Here is a 26085-nt window from a genome sequence, read left to right on the forward strand (position 1 = left end):
CAGTGGAATTTATGTTTTGGGGGAATTCTTGGCATTCTTGATATGAATCAGCTAATGCTCCTCTAAGGAGTTTAAGATGTAGTTCACGACTGGCACATTTCAAACGGTATCTATTACATATGTTATTATTCAGACCTCCTGTTCATGCCTTGGGCTGAGATCACACATTTACTCCACTTGACCTTAGCCTGATGACATCATCAGTTAGCTTCCTGTTTACACCTTAGACAGATGTCACTTGACATATCACAGTAACTCAGGTAATATCTCATTTCAAATCTAAAACTCCTCCACCAGGAATACATCTTAATGCTATGCATATATTATATATATATATATATATATATATATATATATATATATATATATATATATATATATATATTATATATATATTAATATAGATATATACGCATATATATATATATCGTTTCACTGTTCAGCTTTCCTGTTCATGCGTTCCTCACATGGCCAAAATTTTGCGTCCCATCTATCAGATACTAAACAATCAGTTGTTGACACAAAGGGTAACAAACTCAAGGGATGTGCAATTTTGGTAATTTTTTATGAATGTTTAGCTATATCATAGTTTAAACAATATCTGTCTGTGTACAGATAATACATATGAACACAGACACACTTTATTATGCCATATACTAACAGTAGACCGTTCGCGTGGTGAGATGGGATTCTAAGCACTGTTTGTTGTCTTCATCTACATGTGTTTTCACCTCTTTCTGCATTCCAATAACAGCAAAAGCATCGCCATGTCTGTGTCTCTATCGAAGGGTTAAAAAACTGTAGTAGCAATATATGACATGCACATTATTTAACAGAATGGTGAAGCAACTCACCAGAACAGGAAACATCAAATTACTTGCCAACTTGTGTCTGATTTGAGTTTCATTCAAGAGCTCGAACAATTTCCAACTTTTTGAATCAAGTGGAACAGCAGATTTATTTTGTCTAGGATATAGATATATATATGACAGTATTAAAGAGCACCAATTGTTTAGTTAGGATATCTTCTCTTTTTTATTTCAGTTCTACTGTTTTCACAAATAGCCTTACATACAATGTGAAATGAGCTTATAAGCTAAATTTGCCCACCATGGGAATCTAATACCAGCACTGTGACGTTATACAGTGAATTTATATATGCTGTGCAGTCTTTACCCATTTGGCTTTTCACTAAAATCTGTCATTGTTTCTAAACTCCCCCTCCTCCTAACTCTTTCAGCTGCCTGGAGATCTGGGGATCATCCCTTTGCACACTCCCCACCCCTGCCACACAAAGTCTGTAGAACAAATCTTAACACTATCAGTCAATTTTCCCTAGTCCATTTGTCTTCTATAACGGAATTCATCATTAATTCATATGCTTCAATTTGATTTGCCAATATGTGGTAAAGCGTATTCCTTTATTGGTGAACAGTACATTCGTAACTAACTACACCCCGTATGAATACCTGTTACCATTATCTTCTACCAATAACTCCTACAGTACATACAAACACATATACAAGCATTTGCAAACTGATAAAGTAAGCCAACTTTCCCACAATATGTGAAACTGCTAGAGTCCCTAACAATTGTTTATCAATAGGCAAACCCTGTATGCATTCTCAACAGTTCCAAAAGATAATTGTTGTCCAGAATATATGTTCAACAGATTCCCTGTAAGAGCTTTCACAACATCAGCATCATAACATAACAAGAACTGTTTTTCCAGCTCCACTTCGGTAAGACATAAAACTACTCTGATCCTGTGCCAACATCAACATCAGCTATAGCTGTGTGGGAGTAATCCGACTGTAAACAGCTGTTATTTAAAATCAAGAGCCTCTTTTTGAAAATGCATTTCTGAAGGCTAAACTGTTCACAATTAAAAATGTGAAGGCTTATACAGTAAAAGCAAAACTGAAAGTTGTTCTAAGAAGAAAAAAATATATAATTCAAATTGTTATGAATAATGAAAACAAAATATAGAGTGGGTTCGAAATCCATTGTTTGATGTATTTCCACAAAAAAAAAAAAAAACATCACTCCAGTTGGTGGCCTGTAAAGCCAAAAATGACCCTGCCTAGTTCATTTTCATAACATAAGCACACAAACTATAAAACCTGCTCAGGCAGAACCCTTTCCTTTGTGACAACAGTTGTCATGACCCATAGAACACAATTAAAAAGTTCAAGAAAGACATTCCTGCCAAGAAAGAGATGACCAGAGAGAAAATACAAATGCATTGATGAGAGTAAAGCATGTGATTTATGATTCTAGGTAAGACCACTTTTTTTTTTTTTTCTGTTTCACACAATGCACACTGGGGTCTAAATACTGCTGTTGTTTAAATCATTAATTAAGAGGGAACTGTGAAAAACAACATCTCTACCATTGTGACCGGGTTTCTTAAGTGTTTAGAGCAATTGGAGAGTCAATTTTGTTTTTTAATGGTCAGAGCAAACCTAAAAAAACACTTAAATCTTTCAAATATGTTCCATAATACAAATGAACCAAAAAAAGAGAAAGAAGATCATGCTCTTGTTGCAGATACAATTCGTAATAATCTGAAACAAATCTCTGGAGCTGACAGCCCATGCCTCTGTTTGATAAAAGTGATAATAAACAAAGGACTAAGGAAAATAAAAATATTTCAGGCACATCTCTAAAGGAATAAATGTTTAATATTATGAATAAATTGTGCTACATTGCACAATATGAATTTAAGCAGGTTTCATTATTTTCTAACCATTTTAAATACTGCAGCTTGAAACTCTGGGGCAATTGCATATTTATGTTTAATATGTTGGTTTTCTTTTGCACAGGCTTGAATATACATACATACAGTACATATATAATATAATATGCGAGACAGACAGAAGACCTTGAACTGGGCCTGAAAAAAATAACAACTGCCATCTGAAGCACACACTTTTGTGTATTATTCAAATGGTATGTCTTTCATGTTTACTAATATTTCACCACTAATCGTGCATCAAATAGTTATTTTTTTCAAATGTCTGCATTTGTATGTGTATTACTGAGACATTTGGGCAAAACTAAACTCTCAGAAATAGAATGACGAGAAAGGTTAGATAAAGAGTACAATGTAAATAGAGACCCTCAACCCTTAAAAATAGTAGGACTCTTCTCACAGGCTTGAAGAATAGCTCAACAGAAAATACAAGTATTTACAATGAGCAACACATGTCACATATCTGGGATGTATACCTAATCAGCTCATTCATGCAGTAAGTATGTGTGGTACACAAGGCTAGTGTTGTTTCTTGTATACTGTAGGTGCCATGCATTTATTTACCTTTAGTGAACAGCTGCTCTTTTATAATCCCAGGATATTTTTACATGTGATTAAACATTGACTGATTTATTTGATTACCTTTATTTATGACTTTAATTTTGATACCAAGTCCATGTTTGACTTAGGAAAAGGGAGTAATCCTTCTTCTAAGTGCCCATGGTAAGTTTTTGAGATGCATTTGCACCCCTCTCCACCTTACCACAGGTTGCAAAAAATATACATTTTTCACATACAGCAATCATAGCTTCTACTTACTGGCAGACGAGACTGCACTTCAAAGCAACGTTTATTAAAAATGAATCAATTAAATAACACTATAAACCAGTTTTGATTATTCATTGTTTTGCTTTTAATTATAAGGTAATCACATTTATGGATGTGGGGTACCTTTGTACCCTTTCTGAATTCCATATAAGCCCTATTAATGCCACTGACGAAGAGTTAAGGCTGGTTCACACTGGGAATGATTCATACGAACGCAATGAACGAATGCAGGCTGCAGTTCACAATGAGTGATCCTCTCCCTGTGTTAATTCATTCTGATTGGTCAATGAGACAATCGTGTGACGTGACCTGGGAGCTCTATCAATTTGAACTTCTGAAACTGAAAAAATAAAAATGCAACAAAAATAAAATAAAAATACCTTCCTTTTCCAGTTCTGTTATTTTAACGCAAATTATAAGAATCATTATTTTAATGAGAAGAAGAAAAAGCAGGAGATAGTGGGTGAGACCTATTAATCGTCTTTGGTTTCAGCAAGGAGACTACTCCAACCTGGTCCAGGAGATGCGTTTGGGGGATAGGGAAGGGTTTTTTTTTCTTTAGTTTTTTTAGAATATCTCCACAGAGATTTGACTTGTTTTTGAGTTTAGTGGGACCTCATCTCAGAAGAAACTACTCGACTGAAAGAACTGATTTCCGAGGGCTAGAGAGTAGCTATTACGTTAAGGTAAATCGGTTATTTCTCTCAACATAATACATTTTGATTGTGAAAAGTACACAGATTTGGTTTTCACAAAATTAATACTTAATTATAATGATTCTTTCCAGGTACTTGGCTTCACCAGACTTATCTGGCATTCAGCTTCAGAATAGGCCAATCCCCTGTATGTGCCTTCCTGCAGGAGACTTGTGAAGCGCTGTGGTCTTGCAGCCGATATATTTAGAAGCACCACAAGGTGATCGATGGCTTCAGATTGCCAACAAATTTTGGAATATGTGGAACTATCCCAACTACATCGGAGCTATTATTAGGAAGCATGTCACTATCCAGACATCCCCCCCAATTCTGGATCATCATATTTAATTATAAAGGTGGGTTCAGCATTGTACTTCCTGGAGAAATGAGATGCCTAATACCAGTGGCATGCAAGAGCTCAACGGAGAAGGCTCATAAATAAAATACTGTATATAAATGTTTTTCATTTAAACCACAAAAGATTAAGTCAGTTATATTTGGAAGTTAATACGTGTGACTGAGTAATTTCTGTTGTGTATCTGAATCTGTAAATAAGTTGTTTTGAATTTTCTTTTATTCAAAGCTACTTTGTTTCTTTAACACTTATAATAAAAACATTTAAAAAAAAAATCTGTGAATGGAAATACTTTCATTACCAAAACACACACACACACACACACACACACACACACACACACACACACAAGATGGATAGCAAATAACACATGGGATTTTTTAAAATTATTTTTAATGGGACAATCTTTTACCTTCCTGGTGTTTTCTAATGATGGAAGACATGTTTTTATAAAGGAAAATTGTAAGATTTATTAAAAAAAAAAACTTTGACATCTTAAACAACAAATCATTTACAATAATTAAAAACAAGAACAGTTAAACAAAAACAACTACTGTTCAAATTCGGCTTCAAACGTTAACTGACTCATTTTAATTTTTAATAGCGTTTCTTCACGACCCTCTAGGCTACGGAATGCGATGGCTAGGCTCATCCTCACTGTTCTCTGCGGACACTGCTGTGACTACAGCTGTCATGGCATTGCAAATTTCCCTATCATACTCGCTGGGACCTGTTTTGCGCTTTAGGTGGAAACAATGGTGTGTTTACACATTGTGATCACTGAGAATGTAAAACGTATACGGTTTGTGTTATCATACAGCCATGGACACCCATTTACTTGCTTCATTAGCATTTCGTCATTCATTATCTATTATTATTAAATTATTATGTTTGAAGTCATTACGCCGTTTGAACGTGCAATCAGCTTGAACTTGAGCTCGAACGTGATTGGTTGAACGTGAGTGACGTCACAAACTTAAAGCAGAGAAGTTGAGATAAGGCAACTGGTCTGTGGCGTTTGCGATTTGAACGCAAGATGACGCGTTCGTATGAATGGTATGCACACTGTGAACCGCCATTACAATAAATAAACTGGACCACATTCTAATCAACACTAATCTTAGTAAATCTAGTTTTAGCTGTTCAAATACAGATTTGAAAGTTTTGGATTAGCATCTTATTTTAACGGGCCAAGGGAGGAACACCCATGACTTGGATGAAAAGACCAATGAGTTTTTGCGTTTTGTGTTTGAAGGAGGTCCATCTCGTCTTTGCTCCATTGATGGGGTTAGACAGTAACGCAACAGCATCGCAATTTGAGTTGATAGAAGATTAAAAGTAGGGATCTGAGGTCTTGTTACATTTGAGTTTTAGAAATATACTGTATTGCTGTAATTTCTTGTGTATTTAACACATCCTTTTGTGTAAATGCACCCTTTTGTTAGATACAGTACTAAATCTAAGAATGTACCATTTTCTATACATTTTAGATATAATTAAATCTAGTCTCTGACCTGAGATACAAACCTAATATCTATGTATGTGGTCAGATGTAATAGTGCACAACAAATTGTAGCATTCCATAGCACAAATATTTCAAACAAAATAAAAAAAAAACATACAAAAAACGTGATTCATGTAAAATACACTTAATAATTATCTTTGATTTATCTGTTTTTTTCTCTCTGTCTCTTGAGTCTTGTTTCAAACTCTGAAGTTAACTTAATATTTCAGAACTATGCAGTTATCTTAAAAAAAAAAAAAAAAAAAAAAAAAAAAAACTCATTAACACCTGCCTTCACTTTCTCAAGAACCCAAATCAGATTGTATGACCTTTATGTCATCCTCTGAAATATTTAATCTGTTTTAAGTACCTATGAAGTACCTAACTTCACTTTTATAGATGTAATATGAATAAGGGAAAAAAAAAAAAAAAAAAAAAACAAACAGATCCCTGAGATGACTCACAAGTGGATTTTGCACCTAAAACCAAGCAAAACCTGTGGGTATATATATATATATATATATATATATATATATATATATATATATATATATATATATATATATATATATATATTTCTAAACACTTGCTGTTAACATTGAAAGTGTTCATTTTTACAAATCATCACCAGCATTTTTAACCCACAAAAGCAAGGCATCCTCAATATCAGAGTATTCAGCAAACTGGAAACACTGATAGCTTGCATCTACAGTTGTCTGTTCAAGGCCTGTATTACTGTATCTCAGTTTTTCAGAATGGTCGAGAAAGTGTTTGCGGGAGTGTTGAAATATACAGCAACATCTTTCTTTTTCTTGACCCACAATTACTACTTCTGCTTACTGGCAGAAAAAAAAAATTGTTGAGTTGTGGGAAAGCAAGAAAGAAATGGCTTATATCTTCTAAAATGATGTATTTATCCATAAATATCATTTTAGGCAGTGGTCATAAAAAAAAAAAAAAAAAAAAAAAAAAAAAAAAAACCTGTTGAAATTTCTAAGCAGTTTTCGTATGCTTAGCCCATTTAAGGATTTCCTTTTTTTTTTCAAAGAATGCAATGCTTGTGTCATTCTTGGATCACCATTTATTATAGTCAAATCCCAAAAGGAAATATGCCACTAGAGTATCAACATTCTCCACAGTAATTCCCAATAGGGAACAGGACTGAAGTAGCTTCAACCTTTTCTGTAACTAGTAGATCCTCACCGATGGCTTCAAAAGTGACTACCTTGTTTCACAGGGCACAATAACAATCTTCCCTCAGCAGGAGGGCACTCTACAAGTGTAAGAACAGAGACTAACACTGGTATATACAACCTCCCCTGTCAACTCCTGCTCCTACTATATGTCACATGAATATACAGTATGAGAGGTCTGTGTCTGTGCTTTTACCACTATCCTGAATGGTGGCTTAAAGCTGTAAAAACAAAAATGACAAGATATTCTGAGGGCAAACTGATATTTACTCAAAGAATCTTTACTTAGTGGGTTAACAAATGTTTTATACACTTATTCACATGACCCTCACAAAGTCGTGTTTACGTTCAGTGCGAGAATCGAGAGAATTTCACCAGATACCTGAAAAAGACCCGGACATACACCTTTCGAATTTCATCTTGTCAGTAAAAAAAAAAAAAGGGGGGGGGGGGCTTTGAACCAAGTTTTCACTGAAGCATTCTTCGCAACACTGCACAGACATAACTATGAGTAAGAAACATAGAATATATTATCAAACAATAACATTACCACACTAAAATGTCTCTCGCTGTTTTTGAGGTACTAATGCACTAAGGCTTATAAGCAACTTGAGACATATTATCGTGTAGTAATATATACAGTAGAACCTCAGAGTTCTGAACAGCAGAGTTACGAACTGAGCGCTCTACCGAACACCCATGGTGAACAGGAAGTACACAATCACTCACCCATAACCACAAAGGCGCTCGTATAAGCAGCATGCTGGTCACGGAGAAGGCAAAATTACTGTATCAGCAAATCTATCCAGAAAGGTGAGGTAGATTTTAAAGGAAGTACTGGCAATTTTACCAGAAACATTTTAGTTTTAAACAAAGCATAACAACCATAACAATATGACTATTACTGTGCTGTATCCTTGTATTATTCACCAGATTGAGGGTAGATAGCAGGTATTTAACAAAACCTTTGAAAATTCAGTTTCCAGAGTTCCGAACATTTTAGACTTACGAACCCTCCATTCCCAAGGTGTTTGTAACTCCTGTGTTCTATTGTATATGAATCAGTGATTGCAAATCCCAGCCTGTGATTGGTGAAAAACCTCATCATAGGATGAAAAATAGATTGAACTATTGCCCTATCATCCTTACACCACCGGTCAATCGTCTCCGTCTGTCATGTGATTGGTTCACATCACTGTCAGTCCCGCCCCTTTTCAAAGGAGCACCTTTCTCCCCTGCACTTTCCACAAGAGAAAATGGCTGAACAGAGATTCTGTGAGTTATATATGTTACCAGTCAAAAGTTTGAGTACACTTGCTGGAAACTAGGTTTTTTTCCATAATTGATAATGTTTTACGTCATATACGTTTCTGTAAATACTTGAAAATGAAAACACATGTTACAATATACAAAACAAAACATAAGAAGTATCAAAGAAATGTTCAAGAAAATTGAAAATTGTCTGTAAATCTTGGATTCCTCAAAATAGCCACCCTTTGCCTTAATAACAGCCTCACAAACACGAGGCATTCAGTTAACAAGTTTCTGCAGGAAATCACCCGACATGTCTTCCCAGCTCTTCTGTAGCAATTTCCAGAGATGTAGGGCACTTGTCGGTAGCTTTGCTTTGACTCTTCTGTCCAGTTCGTCCCATACAAGTTCTATGGGATTGAGGTCTGGAGACTGGACAGGCCAGGTCATTAGATTGAGTGGTCCTTCACTTTCCTTCTTTGCCAGATAGTTCTTGCACAACTTTGAGGTGTGTTTTGGGTCATTATCTTGCTGAAGAATGAAGGACTGCACAACTGGATGTAATCCTGAAGGAATGGCATGCCTCTGAAGTATGCTTGCCATGGACTTGGTAAAGATCACCAACTCTGTCACCAGCAAAGCAACCCCAGACCATGACACTGCCTCCTCCATGCTTGACAGTGGGAACCACACATGCAGAACTCATGAGCTCACCCTCTCTGCATCTTACAAATACTCTGGGGTTGGACCCAAATATTTCAAATTTTGACTAATCGGTCCATAAGACCGACTTCCACTCCTCAAACATCCAGTTTCTGTGTTTTTTGGCCCAGGCAAGTCTCTTCCTCCTATTCTGCATTCTTAACAATGGTTTCTTTGCAGCAGTTCTTCCAGTTAGGCCAGCTTCACGCAATCTCCTCTTAACAGTTGATGTTGAAACATCTGTACTTTTAGTAGCATTTAGCTGAGCTTGTATTTCAGGGGCAGCATACTTGTGACTCAATTTAACTTGTTCTCTGATTCTGAGGTCACCCTTGGCCTGCCTGACCTTGTTCTGTCCTCATGAGTGCCAGTTTCTTCAAATTGTTTGATGGTCTTGGCCACAGCAGTTACAGACACTTGCAAAGTTCTTGCGATTTGTCTTAAAGATTGACCTTCATTTCTTAATGTAATTACAGACTGTCTTTTTTCTTTGCTTAACTGAGCGTATTTTGTCATTTTCTGCTCCCTTACATTCAGGAATGATAAACCTGTGCCTATGCTATCTATATTTATAGTAATCATGGACCCTCACCTGTTAACAATAATTGGTGACAAAAGGTTAATTAGGTAAAGCTAGTTAACTCAGAGAATATCTAACAAAGACACTTTTACACTTAGGCCAGTGTTCTAACACCGTGTTATACACATTTCAGACTTTTAACTGACTTGGGCTTCAGGCTGAAATCCCCTTGCTTTGGGTGACCATTTCACTGAAATTGACAAGATTTACATTTTCATTTACAAAATTTAATGTTTGAATGCAATTCACTTATGATTATCAGCTTATATAAGTACACATATCATATAAAGAAATATTAAGTGTTTATAGATGCGATTATACAGTTAAAAGCATAGATAATCATGAAAAACCTGGTTTCATGCAGGTGTACTCAAACTTTTGGTACCGTGAGTGTGTGTGAGTGTATATATATATATATACACAGTGCCTATAGAAAGTCTACACCCCCTTTCAAAATTTTCACCTTTTGTTGCCTTATAGCCTGGAATTAAAATGTTTTTTTTCATTTATCTACACATCCTACCCCACAATTTCCAAGTGAAAAAATATTCTAGAAATATGTAGAAAATTAATTAAAAATAAAAGCTGAAATAGCTTGGTTGGATAAGTGTCCACCCCCCTTGTAATAGCAATCCTAAATTAGCTCAGGTGTAACGAATCGCCTTCAGAATCACACACCAAGTTAAGTGGCCTCCACCTGTGTTAAATTGTAGTGATTAGTGACACACACACATGCACACACACAAGTGGTTAAACTGAAGATCTACCAAATATCCTGTGGCAAATATATGGACATGAGCTGTGCAGCTGTATGTCACTGCCTTGATGAAAGCCAGCTGCATTGCACACTTATGACTGTTGTGTATACAGCTATGACCAAAAGTATTGCATCACATTACAGAATTAATTCATTTTGCTTCATAAAGTCGAATGAAACCTGCTGATTAATGTTACGTTAACATATTGAATTCCATATCGCTTTGTAGTTTTCCATACACTTACAAAATCAGACAAAATTGAATAATGTGATGTTTTGAAATCTAATGTGAAATACTGTACTACTATTATGGCTTCTGGTAGACTTCTGCAATATCATGTTGTAGTTTTTTTTTTTTTTTTTTTTTTTTAATGATATCAATCCTAAATCAATCTATCCTAAAATTCTAGGCGATACAATACTTTTGGCCAAACTTGTAGGTTTCAATGTGTTACATTTTTTTACCAGGGTAAGTGTCATAATTGATCACTGTGTATATTTACCCTTTGAGAATACAGTTAAATTAATTGTAATTGCTGGTTCTCTCCCAGAGCAAAAATGCTCCCATTGATGCATCAGATCAAATTTATACATGGTTTTCCTAAACGAAAAAATCCTGAATCCAAATTTAGGTTCGGTCTTACTCCTATACCAATTGATCAATCAGAGGCTAATTGGACTAATTCATCAGTGCCTGTTATTTTCAGTCATTGATGCATCATTGTACTTATATAAATGAGCAATGTGACACTCATCTCATGAATGGAAATGCAGGTTAATGATACCTACAAATGAATCATACCTCCTTTATCAGTAGTGCTATACTTGTATTCTAACTTAAGATCTACAATGCTGTTACTGAGAAATTATTCTAAAATAAAAAATGATCTGATGACATCAATAAACACCATACTTTGCCACTGGTCTTCTTGAGAAGAATACAAAAATCAAGTTAACATCAAATGACAGACTGATTGATACTCCTAAGTTTACCTGTCTGCTCTGCTTGTTATAGCATCAAATATAATGAAACATGCTTGTTACTGACGACTGCTATAGCAAAAACATATTACTGTGACAATTATAGTAGTAAAGAACAGGCCCAGCTTCCTCCCGTGGGCAAATTGCTCTTATCACATATTACAACAGAGTGTAACAAGTCCCTAGTAAGCATTGTATGAGTCCTTTGTTTTTAAGATGAATTTTACTGTATTAGAGATATTGGCAGCACTACCTAAATATACAATAAATTACATGAAAAACCTTGGTTTGTCAAGACGATAAAATGATCCATTGCAGACTATAAAGCAAAGTGTACTTCAATGTAAGAACAGTGTCCTGAATCTAACATCGTTTATTAATTATACTAGATTGCAACTTTACAAGTCAATTGTACATTTATAATGTTTAAGCAACATTTAAAAGGTTAAAAAAAAAAACTTCTTTTTTTTTTTTTCAAAATAGTGTTCAACATCAAGAGTATGGAATTATAAAACAGTATTTGCCCTGAGGTTGCAATTTTTTTCTTATTCTGAGGAACAAAAAAAGGCTGTGTAGGGTTTCTACTATCTTGGATAATTCACATGCTAAATTACTGCAAAAAAAAAAAAAAAAACAGTAAAGGGCAGAATTATAACTCAACAAGGAACTTCACTTTGAGATTAATGAGATGTAACTGAAGGATACATGAGAAAAAATGGCACTGAGCCAACACATCTTTGGAACCGTCCAGAGACATAGGGTTTTTGACCCATATGCTTTAAAAGAAACATTTACACTACAGCAGATCAATGTATGTATACACAGCAGAAACATTGCATATAGTATATAGTCAATTAACGAAAGATGCTGCACATTCACCATCACAACAGATACATCATATCATGTACATCTTTTTAACTGATACAGTACATTCTTCTATATAAGATATAGAACATATTAATGAATAAAAGGGGAGGGATCTAGTACACTGTCGATGAACCTCAATCTGACCTGAGGTTCTTTCACTGCAGGGGGAAAAGACAATTTGACATCAGTGGTTACTCAGCTGCAGCCTTTACTAAAGTGGTATTTGTGTTTTTGGAAGAAATTACTGACACAATTACATTTTTCTAACGCTAAGAAATTCCGACTGTGCCACTGATTCACTTAGTTTCAGGGGTTTAAAGTACAGTGTGTTTAGATTTCATTTGGTTTTATGTTTTCCCTCATAAGCACTTTTTGACATAGATCGGGCACTAACCAAAATGATAACATCTGTTATGGTATGTTATTAAGTATTCGTCTCAGGTCTGCTGATGGCTCAGACAGAGCAGATCACAAAGATGGCCTGTGATGCTCAGTGCTGCAATACTAACTGTTATTTTTCAGAGTCTCTCTTTATTGTGACATTTTCTTGGCGCTAAGCCAAGGTTCAGACACAATTCTCCTGTTTCATATTCCTCCAGTACATCTGTCGCTCTTTCCTATAATAAAATATCCTACTTAGAATAATGTAGCCACACTGTTGATAGTGTGGAAGGGCTACTAAGTCATGTTGTTGAGGCAGAATCAACTGACTCCTTTAAGACCCAACTGACTACATTTTGAAATCAATAAATTACTACAAACCGGACAAGCTTAGAAGGGCCGAATGCCCTCCTCTCATTCGTGAATTGTTTTTTCTAATGTTTTTATACACCTCTGCCAGTTTTTTTCAGGATAGATTCAATTTGAAAAAAAAAAAAACTATTTCACGGTTTTGAACTATTACACACTACACTATTACACACAATTACAATAGCTAAAGGGTCAAAAACTTGTGTTACCATTCTCTATGCACTTAATTTTAAACACATACACAGGGACTCTGGACATTCACCGTAGATAAGCTGTATTTGTTTATTGAATCTTCCCCATCTCCATACGACCGCTGATCATGCAAATTCATGTTGCCGTGAGTTCACATAAACTGCAAGTGCATCTGATAATTAAAAATGACCTATTAACTGTAAACCTAGGATTTCCTTTAAATCCCTACATGAAAAAAGTATGATATATTTGTGTTTGTTTTAGAACTTCAATGAAACATATTTATATTTGTTATTTAAATTTAATGAACCAAGAGGCTCTAAAGCTGCACACAGCATGCAACTATAATTTGTCCAGTTCATATTTACATTGGCAGACTTTTTTGTATTTCTGAGCTAACAAATGAAATGTTTACTAATGATTTAATTTTCCTTCTTATAGCGATTCAAACATCTTCTGAGGGTTTTTTTTTTTCCTTTTTTCTGTCAAGGCGATGAATTAAAGAAAACCATAAGTGTCTCACTTAAACAACTGCCAAGGGAAACAGAGTGAAAAATAACTCAATTTCTGAGTCGTAATTAGATGCAATTACATTAGCTAATAAGTAAGACTCAATAGTAACGATCTTTAGCATTATTGGTGTAATCTCTATGGACACACAAAAATAACTGCTAAAAAAGTATCCCTTGTTTTTGACAAAAAGTAATAAATCTGGGTTTGAATGGATCTCATTTTGCTAATTCAATTGTATGTTTTGGGGACAGGGTCATATTGATAAAGCTTTCTGGGGTCAATAAACAACATTTAATGTCAATTATTTGATACTGATCTACTCTACACACAAAGAGCAAATCTTGATAGGCAAAGACATTTTACCACTATGTAATTTTCAAGCACAGTGCTTTCAAACACCACCAAACTCATCAGCACATCACACACTGCAATCAGTATTAGGCAATGACAGCAATGAAATTTGATTGTTATAATTATACCACCAACTAATATCTTAGAAACACAAGAAAAAATAAGTACTGGCACTGGTGTTGTTTATAGTTTTTGTATTCTATTATGTATAGAATTTCTCTCTCTCTCTCTCTCTCTCTCTCTCTCTCTCTCTCTCTCTCTCTCTCTCTCTCTCTCTCTCTCTGTCTCTCATGTGGGATTACAGGTGTTGCAACCTCCACAGTCATTGTGATATTTCACTATATTACAACGCCCTGTCATACCATAATTCTTAATTATCAGTGTACATAGTATATACATATTTTACATGTATTGAATAGCCTTAGTTGGCTAACTGCTGGTTTTCCTGGTACTCCTCTGTGTTTGTACCTCTCCTGTCAGTCCAGCTTTCTTTTCCATGCATGCCTGCGGGCAGTGTGCAACAGGGATCACTGTGTATGGAACCATTCATCTGCTACTCACCATTCTAATGCAAATTATGTCCCCATCTATACATTACACATCATGCAATTATCATAAATAAATCATGAATATTCAAGTTGTGCAAGAGTGCAAACATACTTGTCGTGAAATGAATACCGGACAAGTCCTGACTGTGTGCCCAGACTGAAAGCAATCAATTGCCTGCAGCTTTCTACCACACACAATATGTGTATTAATTGAGTTCCAAGCCTGTAGGATATTACATTTTTTTGATTATGATTGTGCGTCTTTCTTTTCTTTTGTGTCTTGTATTTTTTTATCTTTAGAAATTCATAATGCTCCATCTCAAAAAATATGTATCGGAAACGCCAATTATATTGTATAATCAATGCTAAACAATATCGAATTATTAAATACTTTTGATGAATTATAGCGGGATTGACAAATGTCATATATTTGAACTTATACTCTTGTTGTATAGGATACATATGGGTATCTGGTTGTTGGGAGCAATACTGTGCTATAGGTATTTTGTTATCAGAATATTTATACGCAGCACAACCTTTACTCTTTTATAGTTGTGACAAAGTGCCCGCCCCTGTGTATATTATCTGTTATGTGTTGCGTGTGGTGTGTTTAAATGTTGGTGTATAGACATTGGTACACAGGATATAAACGGGTCTGTGTAACACGAGTGTTTAAAATGTATATGTGTATTTAGGCACGAGGATTGCACAGCACTTCACGTGCAAGGAAAATATAGTAATATGTGAGCACGGGGAATTGCACTTTATTAATTCACGTGATGGGATTCAAGTGAATAATTAATTGGTAATTGAATCCCAGCACAACAGTATATATAGATGCACGTTTTCACCTACTGGCGGTTGGGTGTTCGGTGAGTGGAGAACGGGAGAGAGAGGGTAGGAGAAGTAAATATTTCAATTGCTATTACGTGCTGGTGGGACCAGCACGATACTTGTTTATTTAAAACTCACCTTGTTTGTGTGTCTAGCTGCTCACACACCGTTTTTTGTTAAGTATTAGTCCGTTTTTGTTTGTCTGTTTTATTTTGGCTACCAGTGCCAGGTCCTGTTTCTGTTTTCGTGTTTAAACGTTTTATTTACAATAAACCGGCGCAAGCAAGTGTCATCATCATTTCACATCATCTGTCTTTGTGTTCATTCCTTTTCCTGGGTCTGACGCCGCCCACTTCGGCCATCTCTGTGACAATAGTACATAACAACAATCAATTCTATAAATATTTTTTGGGGTACGGTTGTCAAGCCACAACTTGTCATCTAAAAAATGTCCCCGGTAATCCCAATGTATTTTGATTCTATCTCTCCCCTTGACAGCTTCTGCAACTCTCCTGACAGCCTTTATTTTTAGAAAGCTAAGCCAGATAAATGGCAGACCGCCTAACTACACCTTGTTGGATTTGGCCTTTCCCTCAAAGAATTATGTTTGGTCTCTTATACCAATCGATGTGAACATTTTACATGACTTCATCTTCTTGCTACACTGTACAATTTGGATTTTTACAAGTTTAGTCTTCACAGGTTCTACTGTATTTGTTTGTTGTGCGTTGTTTCTCATCACTCTCCCCTTTAGGTATGTTGACCGTAATGGTTCAGTCATTTTGATGTCTTCCAGATGCACATAGGCTACAATAGGGAGGTGACTTATAATCACTTGTGTAACATACATGACACTATTAATGTGTCATTCAATTGCTGTTGTTAGTCATCAAAACCAGCCCTATATAGTGATCAGCCACTGTGGATCAAAATTCCTTTTGTTTTTCTCGCAATGCACACCAGCATAAAAAGATGGTGCTGGTGCTTGTTAATATTAAAACCTTTTGGCTGTTGTAACCTACATTAAATATTCTATTGGCAGGCAACAGAACTCAAGAGTAGCTCCTGAACTCATTGTCAACGCAACTTAAAACATATCAAAACACGTTAATAAAAAAAAAAAAAAAAACAATTGGAGTAATTGCAATTAAGAAAAAAAAAAACTATGAATGATTGCAAACATTATAAACTGGTACAGTACCTATTGTTTGGGATAACTGATCTTTCAGGCCTTATCTATCCCATAAAGTTGTTCTTTTGGCTACCTTTCAAAAAGAAAATAAAAAAAAGGTCACCTACCTTAAAAAACATCATTGTGGCACCATCTTCCACTACCCCGTATTCTATTTTCGTTTGTTTAGCCAAATCGTCTGCTGAATCTATGGGTGATTCCATGCGTTCCACTGTTAGAAAGGCGGCTAGGTTAGCAGTGTATGAAGAAATAATGATCAGTGTGAAAAACCACCAGATACCCCCAACAATTCTGGTGGAAAGGGCTTTGGGCATGAGCTCAGAACCTAGCAGAAAAGAGGAAAGGGTGTTAACCACTAGGCTTCAAAGTTCTGCATTCTTGCAGTTGTAGTTGTAGGCAATTTGGCATTATCACATTATAGCAGGAAAAGACCAGACTTTGTAGAACACCAGACCAGACTCAAGTGGTCTATTTTCAAAGAGGGCAGTTTCTAATTAATGAGACCTGGATGGTGAATGGCCTTGATGTGTCTGCATTGTATTATATTCAATTAAAGTGTATGTGTCATTTAAATTAATGGTGTATCGAATGTAAACAAAATTCTTAGCTGCAAATCCATTGGTGTGTTTAAGCCACGTCCTCCTAAGCTTAATTGAACAGTGCCACTGAATTGAAAAACAAAGCCTGAATTAAATGAAGGCTAATGGCTTTCTATTTGTTATATTATATTTTATGTTATATTTTAATCCTCTCCAACGTTGGAGCTCCATGACCAGAACTCCATGGAACCATGTGACTCATTAAACATGTCCTGTCTGGATGACATCTGTCAGAAGACATTGTTAATGGGCTCGACCGCTATTGATTGTCAGAATGTTCAGTGACAGATGCATTTCTATTGAACTGGCATGTCAGTGCATATTCTTTTGGCCTATTCCAAATTCAGTCCAATACCATCTTAGGTCAGCCTGGTATGTCATTTTTAACCAAAATACATTGAATGGGAAAATGTCAAAGGGAACACATTTGTCATCAGATTTGATAAAAAAAACTAATTAAAAATGCATGACAAAGTAGATACAGAGTAAATGATATCACGTCAAGACTTCAGGTGAGGCTGGCCCTTGTTCTTAGGAACAAAAACCACACATCAGCACAGTCATATCTGTCGTGTTCAAGGCCTGGTGGTCACATGTCTGGTAGTCTCCTACCATCAATCTGCATTACATTTCTAAATACAAACGTATTTAAATTTTTAGCTGACCTCTAAATTGACATTCTTGATTGTCCTATTATGTTTTACATTCTACTCTATGGTCACTTAAGCTAGTGTAAACTGGTGTAAATGTGATAGCTAATTGTTTGGCTCTGGTATGAGGAGAGTTGGTAAGTACATACCTACCACTTCCACATACTGCAGCCCAGCAACAAACAAGTCTTTTTTTTTTCTTTTAATTATTAGCACAACTAAGACTTCCAGCATTTCCCATATCAGCACATAGAAAACACATTTTACACAAAGTACTTATATACTTCTCAGTAGTTGCTGGAGTTGCCTGCTCATGATTTAATCAAACAGTGAATTCTCCGGTTAATACTAAAATCACAGTTAAACTAATACCATTTAATACAAGATTTATTTGTTTTAATGTGGGTGACCAGTGGGGAATGATATGGCAAGATTTAGTGTTCCAAAAAATGTATCAATCTAAACATAATAATATAATAATAATAATAATAATAATAATAATAATAATAATAATAATAATAATAATAATAATAACTTTTTTTTCATGATCAGTTTTAAAAATCAGATCAAGAAATGTAATTTTGGATTAGTATTCTTTAGTTACATGCAGTAAAATGAAAACGGTAGGAGGCATCTGTGTGCCAGTGTGACTTGGGGCAAATTCAATGGGGTTTCTATTCAGTTTAAGAAAGCCAACTTTCAGTTGCAGTCTGGTAAATTCATACTTGAAGCAACAGGTAATGTGGAGCATGGGAAAGGCAGAAAGCTTAACATTTCTGTAAATTTGAATGAAGTAATTTGTGTAAGTTTGGGTCCTGACATGAATGACTAAAATGAAAACTTCCCCACAGTCCATATTACCACATGTTGATCAAGAAGGACACTTGGACATGACAGCCAACTCCAGCTCCAGCCTAGAATGCTGTAAGGAAAAAGAGAAATATACCTTGCTCCTTATGCGCCCTCAGCCCTGTCAGGCACACAGTTAGACATGACCGAACAATAAGAACATTACCCAGGATGCTCAGCAGTTCGGACTGCTCTTAGACAAACAGCACAGTGCAAAACCAGAGACTGGGGAAGAAAGAACAGTGGGAAGTTCTGATACCGAGGTCACATTACCACAAGTTCGTATCTTACCCATGTACCTGAGAGATGGTACCACCTACTGTAGGCCACTGAAACAGAGCCTGGTTGGGGCTGACTGTCATGTACCCAAGGTAACGTCATGTCCAACACTATATCCCACAGTTTTCTGGGGGCTAGCAAGCAATGGACAGGGGGGCCTCTCTACTGTGTAGTCCTGTGCAATGATAGGGGCATGCCAAAAGAAACAGTATTCTTACTTAGCCAGTCTTTTTTTTTTACAACCACATCTTCTCAACATAACTAAGCCTGAACGCCTACCTCAAAATTATCTTTGTCTTCTATTTCCACTAGATCAAAATCTAGTACAATATAACGGAAATAGTATTGCTGATGAATCCATTGCTGATTTGCTGTTAGTTAAGGCATATTCCTTTGAATTAAATTATTTATAAAAAGTCCCTGTTATTACAAACACGTTTATGTAGTCGGTTTTATGTTTAGTTGTTACCTAATATTGTAGCCCTTTTTCATGTTTAGAGAATAAAAATGATAGTTTTATTGTCCAAGAACATTATTCAACTTGTGTTTAGAAAACTAGCTTGAAATGTAAAATCCCCCAAATAGGAAACAGTTAAATTATCCCAAGTATTCCTCTCCTTGCTACACTTTGGGGTGTTTACACCTTATGGAAGGCTTGGGTGACCTCCTCCCCAATGTTCCTAGGCGGCAAATTTGAGTAATTTGTAGCCTGGTCTTGCCACTTTATGGTGATAAATGTCAATCTATAGTATGCTGTATGACAAATCATGTTTCCATGCGAAATTGCATCATACGACATGCATACAAGTGACATATATCCGTGTTTGCAACCACATACAGATTAAGGGTAAAACAGCCTAATGAGTCATGAAAGGTAACTTTTCTGCCAATGACTGCTAAATCCTTTGTATACTCAATTCAGAGAGTGGAAAGTTCAATGTCACAGAGAACATGCTAAGTTGTCTGTTAATCAAAAAGCTTTTTTCCTTTATACAAGGAGCTGAAACGAATTCAGTATGTTGCATTAGAGGCAGGAGGAAACGCAGCATGTTTTTAGTATGCAGGTGAGACATCTGCTCAGAATGAAACTGCAGTTTCATTCCAGGGGTGTTTTCATTTCACTTTGTTTAATTATTGGGGACTGAAACTAGCTGAGAAGATGTGATTCTTAATTACAGAAAACTGAAGGCTAAGAAACAGGTACTGTTCCTTTTGGTTGACAGAATACTTACCTGTACGTCTCAAAAGGAATGGATGACAGTGCATGCATGACTGACAAATGGTTACCTGTTCTTGACTACAAATACCCTGCATATGATATTGCTTGTTTCTAAAGTTCCCTTTATGCAAAAAAAAAAATAAAATAAAAACAAAAATAACTGCTATTGGCTACATGCACAGAGGCACCCATGCAAGCATTATGCGCCTGATAGAGCAGTTACCCCCAGCAAAAAAGTGGGACATGTGCCCAAAGGGAGGAGCAGGCTGAATCGTGTACCTTGCTGCATGAGAGCTCCAACTCCAAACCAGAAACTATTTAGCAAGGTGAAATTGTTTTCCACCACGTCCGAGTCAGGATTGCATGGGTGGGGGTTATACCATTCATAGGGGCTAAACCTGTGGTAATTGACAAAGAAGAACATATTTTAAGCAGATAAAGAAAGTGTGAGAACAAAGCCCAACCACCTGCAGAAACAGAGAGAGACCAACAGGTTAAATGTAAAACAAACAGAACCAATATAAGCAGTAGTCAAAATAATACTACTAATAATAATAATAATAATAATAATAATAATAATAATAATAATAATAATAATAATAATAATAATAAAGGATTATCTTCAAATTGTGAATTTATGAATGAGCAATGGAAAGCTATCAGTTCTACACAATTATGTATTTATTTAAAATTGTGCAAAATGAGATGCACATTTCTTGTATATTTCTGTATCATTCGACTTTGAATATTTTATGGAAGAGACTGGGTCTCAATGAATCTAAGAAGTGCATTAATGTGGCAGGGTTTTAGATAAACACTGTATAGAAATGACCACTGGACTCAACATAACAGTAATATTTATCTTACAATTATGTTTTCCCAAATATATACAAACACTGCTTTGCAACAGTCTTACACGTGCTGCATTTTTCTACTTTGATGCATTATGAGCATCAACAGTTTACTCAAAGCCTCCACTTGTATTTTATACTATTCTAACAACCTTGACTTGCATAAAAAAGAAAAAACATTAAGTGAAATAGCTTGCATCACTCGATTTTCAAGATGTGGTATCTGAAGCATAATCAAAAAGTAAAGAGAAACATCATCTGTAATTGACAAACCCAGAACTGGAAAATGCAAAAAGCTGTCAAACAAGGATGAGCAATACTTGAAGATAACATCCTTAAGGACTAGAAAGAAGACAAGTGTTGAATTGACAACAGAACTGTCTGAAGGCAGATGTCCATCAAATCAACAATACAAAGGTCACTCTTGAAATCAGGACATAAAGGATGTGTTGCAGTAAGAATACCTGTTAAGAAAGTGGAACAAGACTAAAAGGCTAAAATATGCAAAAGCACACAGAAATTGGACTATGGGACAGTGGTCAAAGGTGCTTTGGACTGCTGATGGATGGACAACAACATATGAGCCTTCTACCAGTTCTGATGTCAATTCAATGCTTGTCTTCTTTCTATTCCTTAAGGATACAATCTTCAAGTATTGCTCATAAATAAAAGTGGATTTTAATGTCAGTGTGTCAGAAGTTTTGATTCATGAATTTCCAGGACCAGACTTTGAGATAAAGCCATTAAAAAGTAGATCATGCTCACTGTATCTGTGGAACCCAGTAATGTGCCTGCAAATTTCATGACTGGCTCACCAAAAATTAAATCTCATCAAGTATGCCACGCTTACAAAATAAAAAATATAATAATAAAAATAAATAAAACTTGATAAGACATTGTTGCTCAATATCCCATTTAAGAAAAAAAACAGTTAATCACATACATTCTTATTTGTAAAAAAACATGACATATTTATGGGAGAAAAATTGATTATTGTATCATTTATATATAAATCATGTTAAATATGCCACATATAGTATAATATCAATCTAACACTTGAGGTTCAGTGCATATCAATCATTCCAGCTATTAGTTATTCAACAAACTTTAACATAAATTATAGTTTTAGAAACATAAAATTGTAAAAAAAAAAAATTAAAAAAATACATTAAAAAAAATCTCAAATCATTAAAGCCACTCTGTCAAAGAGAATGCGATTCATGGATATATTTGAATGTAAGGGAATAATTCTGTCATTTAATAACAGAAAATCTGAATAATGTCTCTGTCACTTCAGCAAAAGTAATCCCAATAATCTTTCCAGTGCAATAAAATTCAATTGAGCAACCACTCCATTTTCTTCATCATCTTATCACAACATTAGAACACTATCTCTTCTTTAAAGCATGTCCTTTACCTGGAAAGAGATTTTTCATTTATTTCTCTAAAGTAAAAGTGACATTACATTAGTGAAGGTTGATTGGTTTTCAATTAAATATCATGACCCGGTTTCTTTTCTGTTGGAGTGGTAGGATTAGGACATTTTGAAGGTGTCCAGTGCCCAGTATTCTAAAACAAGTCCCTTTTGCTGTAATAGTCTTTTACAAGTTAGCTTCTGCAATGCATGAAAATGATCTGTCCTTATGTTAAGATGACTAATGTGAGTTCCTGTTTAGTAACCTTGCATGGAAACTGTTCCCCAGGTGGCCTGGGGCTATGAAGTATTATACGATAATTACAACATGCAAAGAGATTTTCTGTCTTGCACAACAGCAGGGAGTCATCATTTTACCTAGCTTGAGCAGATTTGGGAAACAAAAATGCTGTTATGCATACAAAAAAAATCCCATTGTATGGTGCATGGTGGACCTATTTTTGTATGTAACATGCTGAGTGATTCGTTGTCAGTTTAATCTGGAAGAAATAACCTTTTTTTATCTTAGGTCTTTAGAGTTGCTGAAGCAATAGGCTTTGCAAGGTCAATATCAAGATGACTTGTAACAGAATCAGCAATCTATCCACCGTAGATGAGAATTGACTGCAGAATTTCCCAGTCAGGATTGTTCTGCCTCAGGACCAGGAGGTGATTGTCATGATACTTTCCACACCTATAGAGCTCATACCAAATACCTTTGCATGAGATTGGATTTAAATGTCTTCTATTAAAGACTGTCTACCAGATGGCAGAATCCACAGGTAAACGCATCTTACATTCCACGAGCCAAGTGCTAGTTTCAAAAGCTATCAAAATAGACCAAGTGAAGCACTTTTCAACATGGTGAGAAGAAGAGAGGAGTGATGGGTTATAGATCAGTTTCTAGTGATATCTAAGATTTGTTGGATAACAACTTTTGAGCTGTACCAAATCAATACGTGGGATGGTTGAAGCAATGCAAGTAGTCAAAAGTCCAACATGCAATGAATTTCATAGAATACCTCTGCAATTTTAGTAGGATTTAATTCCAGGAAAGTGTGTTCAGCAAAACAAGAAAAGTTGTAAATGTTTAAAGCAAGAAATATTTTTGCTGCAGCATCAAAGATGTAGTAAACCTCAAGGTACACGTATGACTTTAAAGATGCAACAAAAACTAATGGATAACAGTTCAATTTCATAGTTAGTTTCATGGTTAGAAATGTTTTTTATTTATTTATTACTGTAATATCGTTGTTGTTTTATTTTAAAAAATACTGCTGGTAAAATGTAAGGTAACATCATTTTTGCCATTTTTATGTTCAACATCAGTTGCTTAAGTACATTGTAAATATTATTGTACCATACTGAAACTTTTTACTCTTCAGTCAGATACTTTGATCCAAACTTTTGGAAGCACTGATCTAACTCTCTGCATGTTTCTTTTTTTCTATCTTAAATCCATTTTACACCATCTTACCTGAAAGTGAAGGGTCATCGAAATAATCAATCGCCCACAGATCCCCCTGAGATATGGATAGGCAGCACATATGGTATCTTCCTGTTGCAAAGATTACCTTTTATAAACTCCAGTGAGATTTCCATATAATTAACACAATCCATTTATATGTATAACCCATAAAATAATAGGAATTTCAATCAAATATAAACAGGACGCTATGGTGATGTCACCAGTAAATTATGCAAATGAGTACCATTGAAGGTTTGAACCTTCCTTCAGTAATGTGTTCCGAACCTCCGAAGTTCAAAATGTACACTTCGTTGCAGCCCTGCAATATTATGATACAATATATATATAAGCATATTTTACCCATCATATGGTTAAATATTAACTAGAAGCACCTATCATTCACAGGAAATCATTGTTTTACTCATCACCGTACCAAGATAAGCAAAAACAATGTGCTGCTATATATAATAGAACAAGAAAACACAAGACAAAAGAAGGCTGCCTTGAAAATAGACACTTCATATTTGCAGTTCCTACCTAAACTCACTTTTGCCTGTGCAACCATGGGATGGACATAGATAAAAAATATAAATCTGTACATACACACATACTATATATATATATATATATATATATATATATATATATATATATATATATATATATATATATATATATATATACACACACACACTTTGGACAGATCATGATATATTGGTTTACTGTAGGGTATATACAGTAAATAAAATAGAAATGTCAGGGAATGAAATAGGTAAAGGGGTTTTGTTTCGATTGATCTAAACACGTTCTGTACCGACTCTGGTTTTGTCATTTACAAAACAGATGAAGGAGACTATACTTTGCATTATCATAAAAATATATTTTAAGGAATCGTGCATAAACTCTTATATAAAACAGAGTGGCTTTAAGACTGAGAGAAAGAGAGGGAACAAAGCTCATTCAAAAAGAAAAAAAAAGATTAGTACACATACAAAGCAACCATCGAGAAGCACTGACTTTTACTAACCATTTCCGTTTGCCCAGAAACCTTTGCTCAGAGTTTCCCTTTTATTTGTTAGGTAGTAACTACAATCCCAGGCATTTAAGCAATTAATCTACAGCTTTAGCCTTTGTGACCTAGCAGAAAGAGTTTTGGGGTGACCCCACTTGTAAAGGATTTAAAAAACAATATGCCAGGAATTAAATGCTCCACTGGAGCTTTACAAATCAATTAGTTTGTGGACTGGCCAGTGTAAAAATTACTGCAGAGCTAAGCTGGCTGGCTGAGTTTTTCATCAAATTACAACACACTTCAAATTCTCAGTAAAACATATATTCGTAGTTTATATATATATATATATATATATATATATATGATATATTATATATATATATATATATATATATATTATAACAACGTTGCTGTTGATCTTGATCTCTCCATATTGACTTGTCTTGTTTATATGTGTTATAATAATAACTACACATATGCAAAGGGGTCCCTGGGAATTCATTCTTCATAGAACCAGCTGGGTTCTTATGACTTTCTCTGGAAGTATTAGACCCTATTCAGCAAACATTCAACACTTGGAATTGTGTTCTAGGTAACTGCTGTTTTATCTGTTTTCTATATAATGTATATAACTTAGAAGACAAACTATGTTTTGTTTTTTTCATAGAGCATACAATATCTACATTTGCACTTATCTGCTATATAGCAACATGCATTGCTCAATAGTCTTTCAATGTTAATTAAAAGAACTCATGTAATGTGTCATTGCATGTGCTTAGCCTCTATTTCATGATACAATTATAAAAAGAAAAAACAAAGAAACAACAACTGAAGGGGAAATATTGATGAACTTACCCAAGTCTTTCTTAAAAAATTTACAAACAGATAGGTGCATA

The 26085-nt window shown here is 35.1% G+C and overlaps 1 protein-coding gene across 1 annotated transcript in view; it reads right to left on the reverse strand.

Moving 5' to 3' along the window:
• Nucleotides 1-26085, reverse strand: part of LOC121316280 (glutamate receptor ionotropic, kainate 2-like) — a 182444-nt gene that overhangs the window by 19220 nt on the left and 137139 nt on the right. The window contains exons 12-13 of the mRNA XM_041251260.1: nucleotides 20724-20842; nucleotides 16956-17173 (exon numbers count right to left, since the gene is read on the reverse strand). Coding sequence (XP_041107194.1) covers nucleotides 16956-17173; nucleotides 20724-20842 — 337 coding nt within the window. The remainder of the gene's footprint in view (nucleotides 1-16955; nucleotides 17174-20723; nucleotides 20843-26085) is intronic.

This window comes from Polyodon spathula, chromosome 5 (genome assembly GCF_017654505.1).
Source record: "Polyodon spathula isolate WHYD16114869_AA chromosome 5, ASM1765450v1, whole genome shotgun sequence".
In the NCBI taxonomy this organism is placed as follows: domain Eukaryota; kingdom Metazoa; phylum Chordata; class Actinopteri; order Acipenseriformes; family Polyodontidae; genus Polyodon; species Polyodon spathula.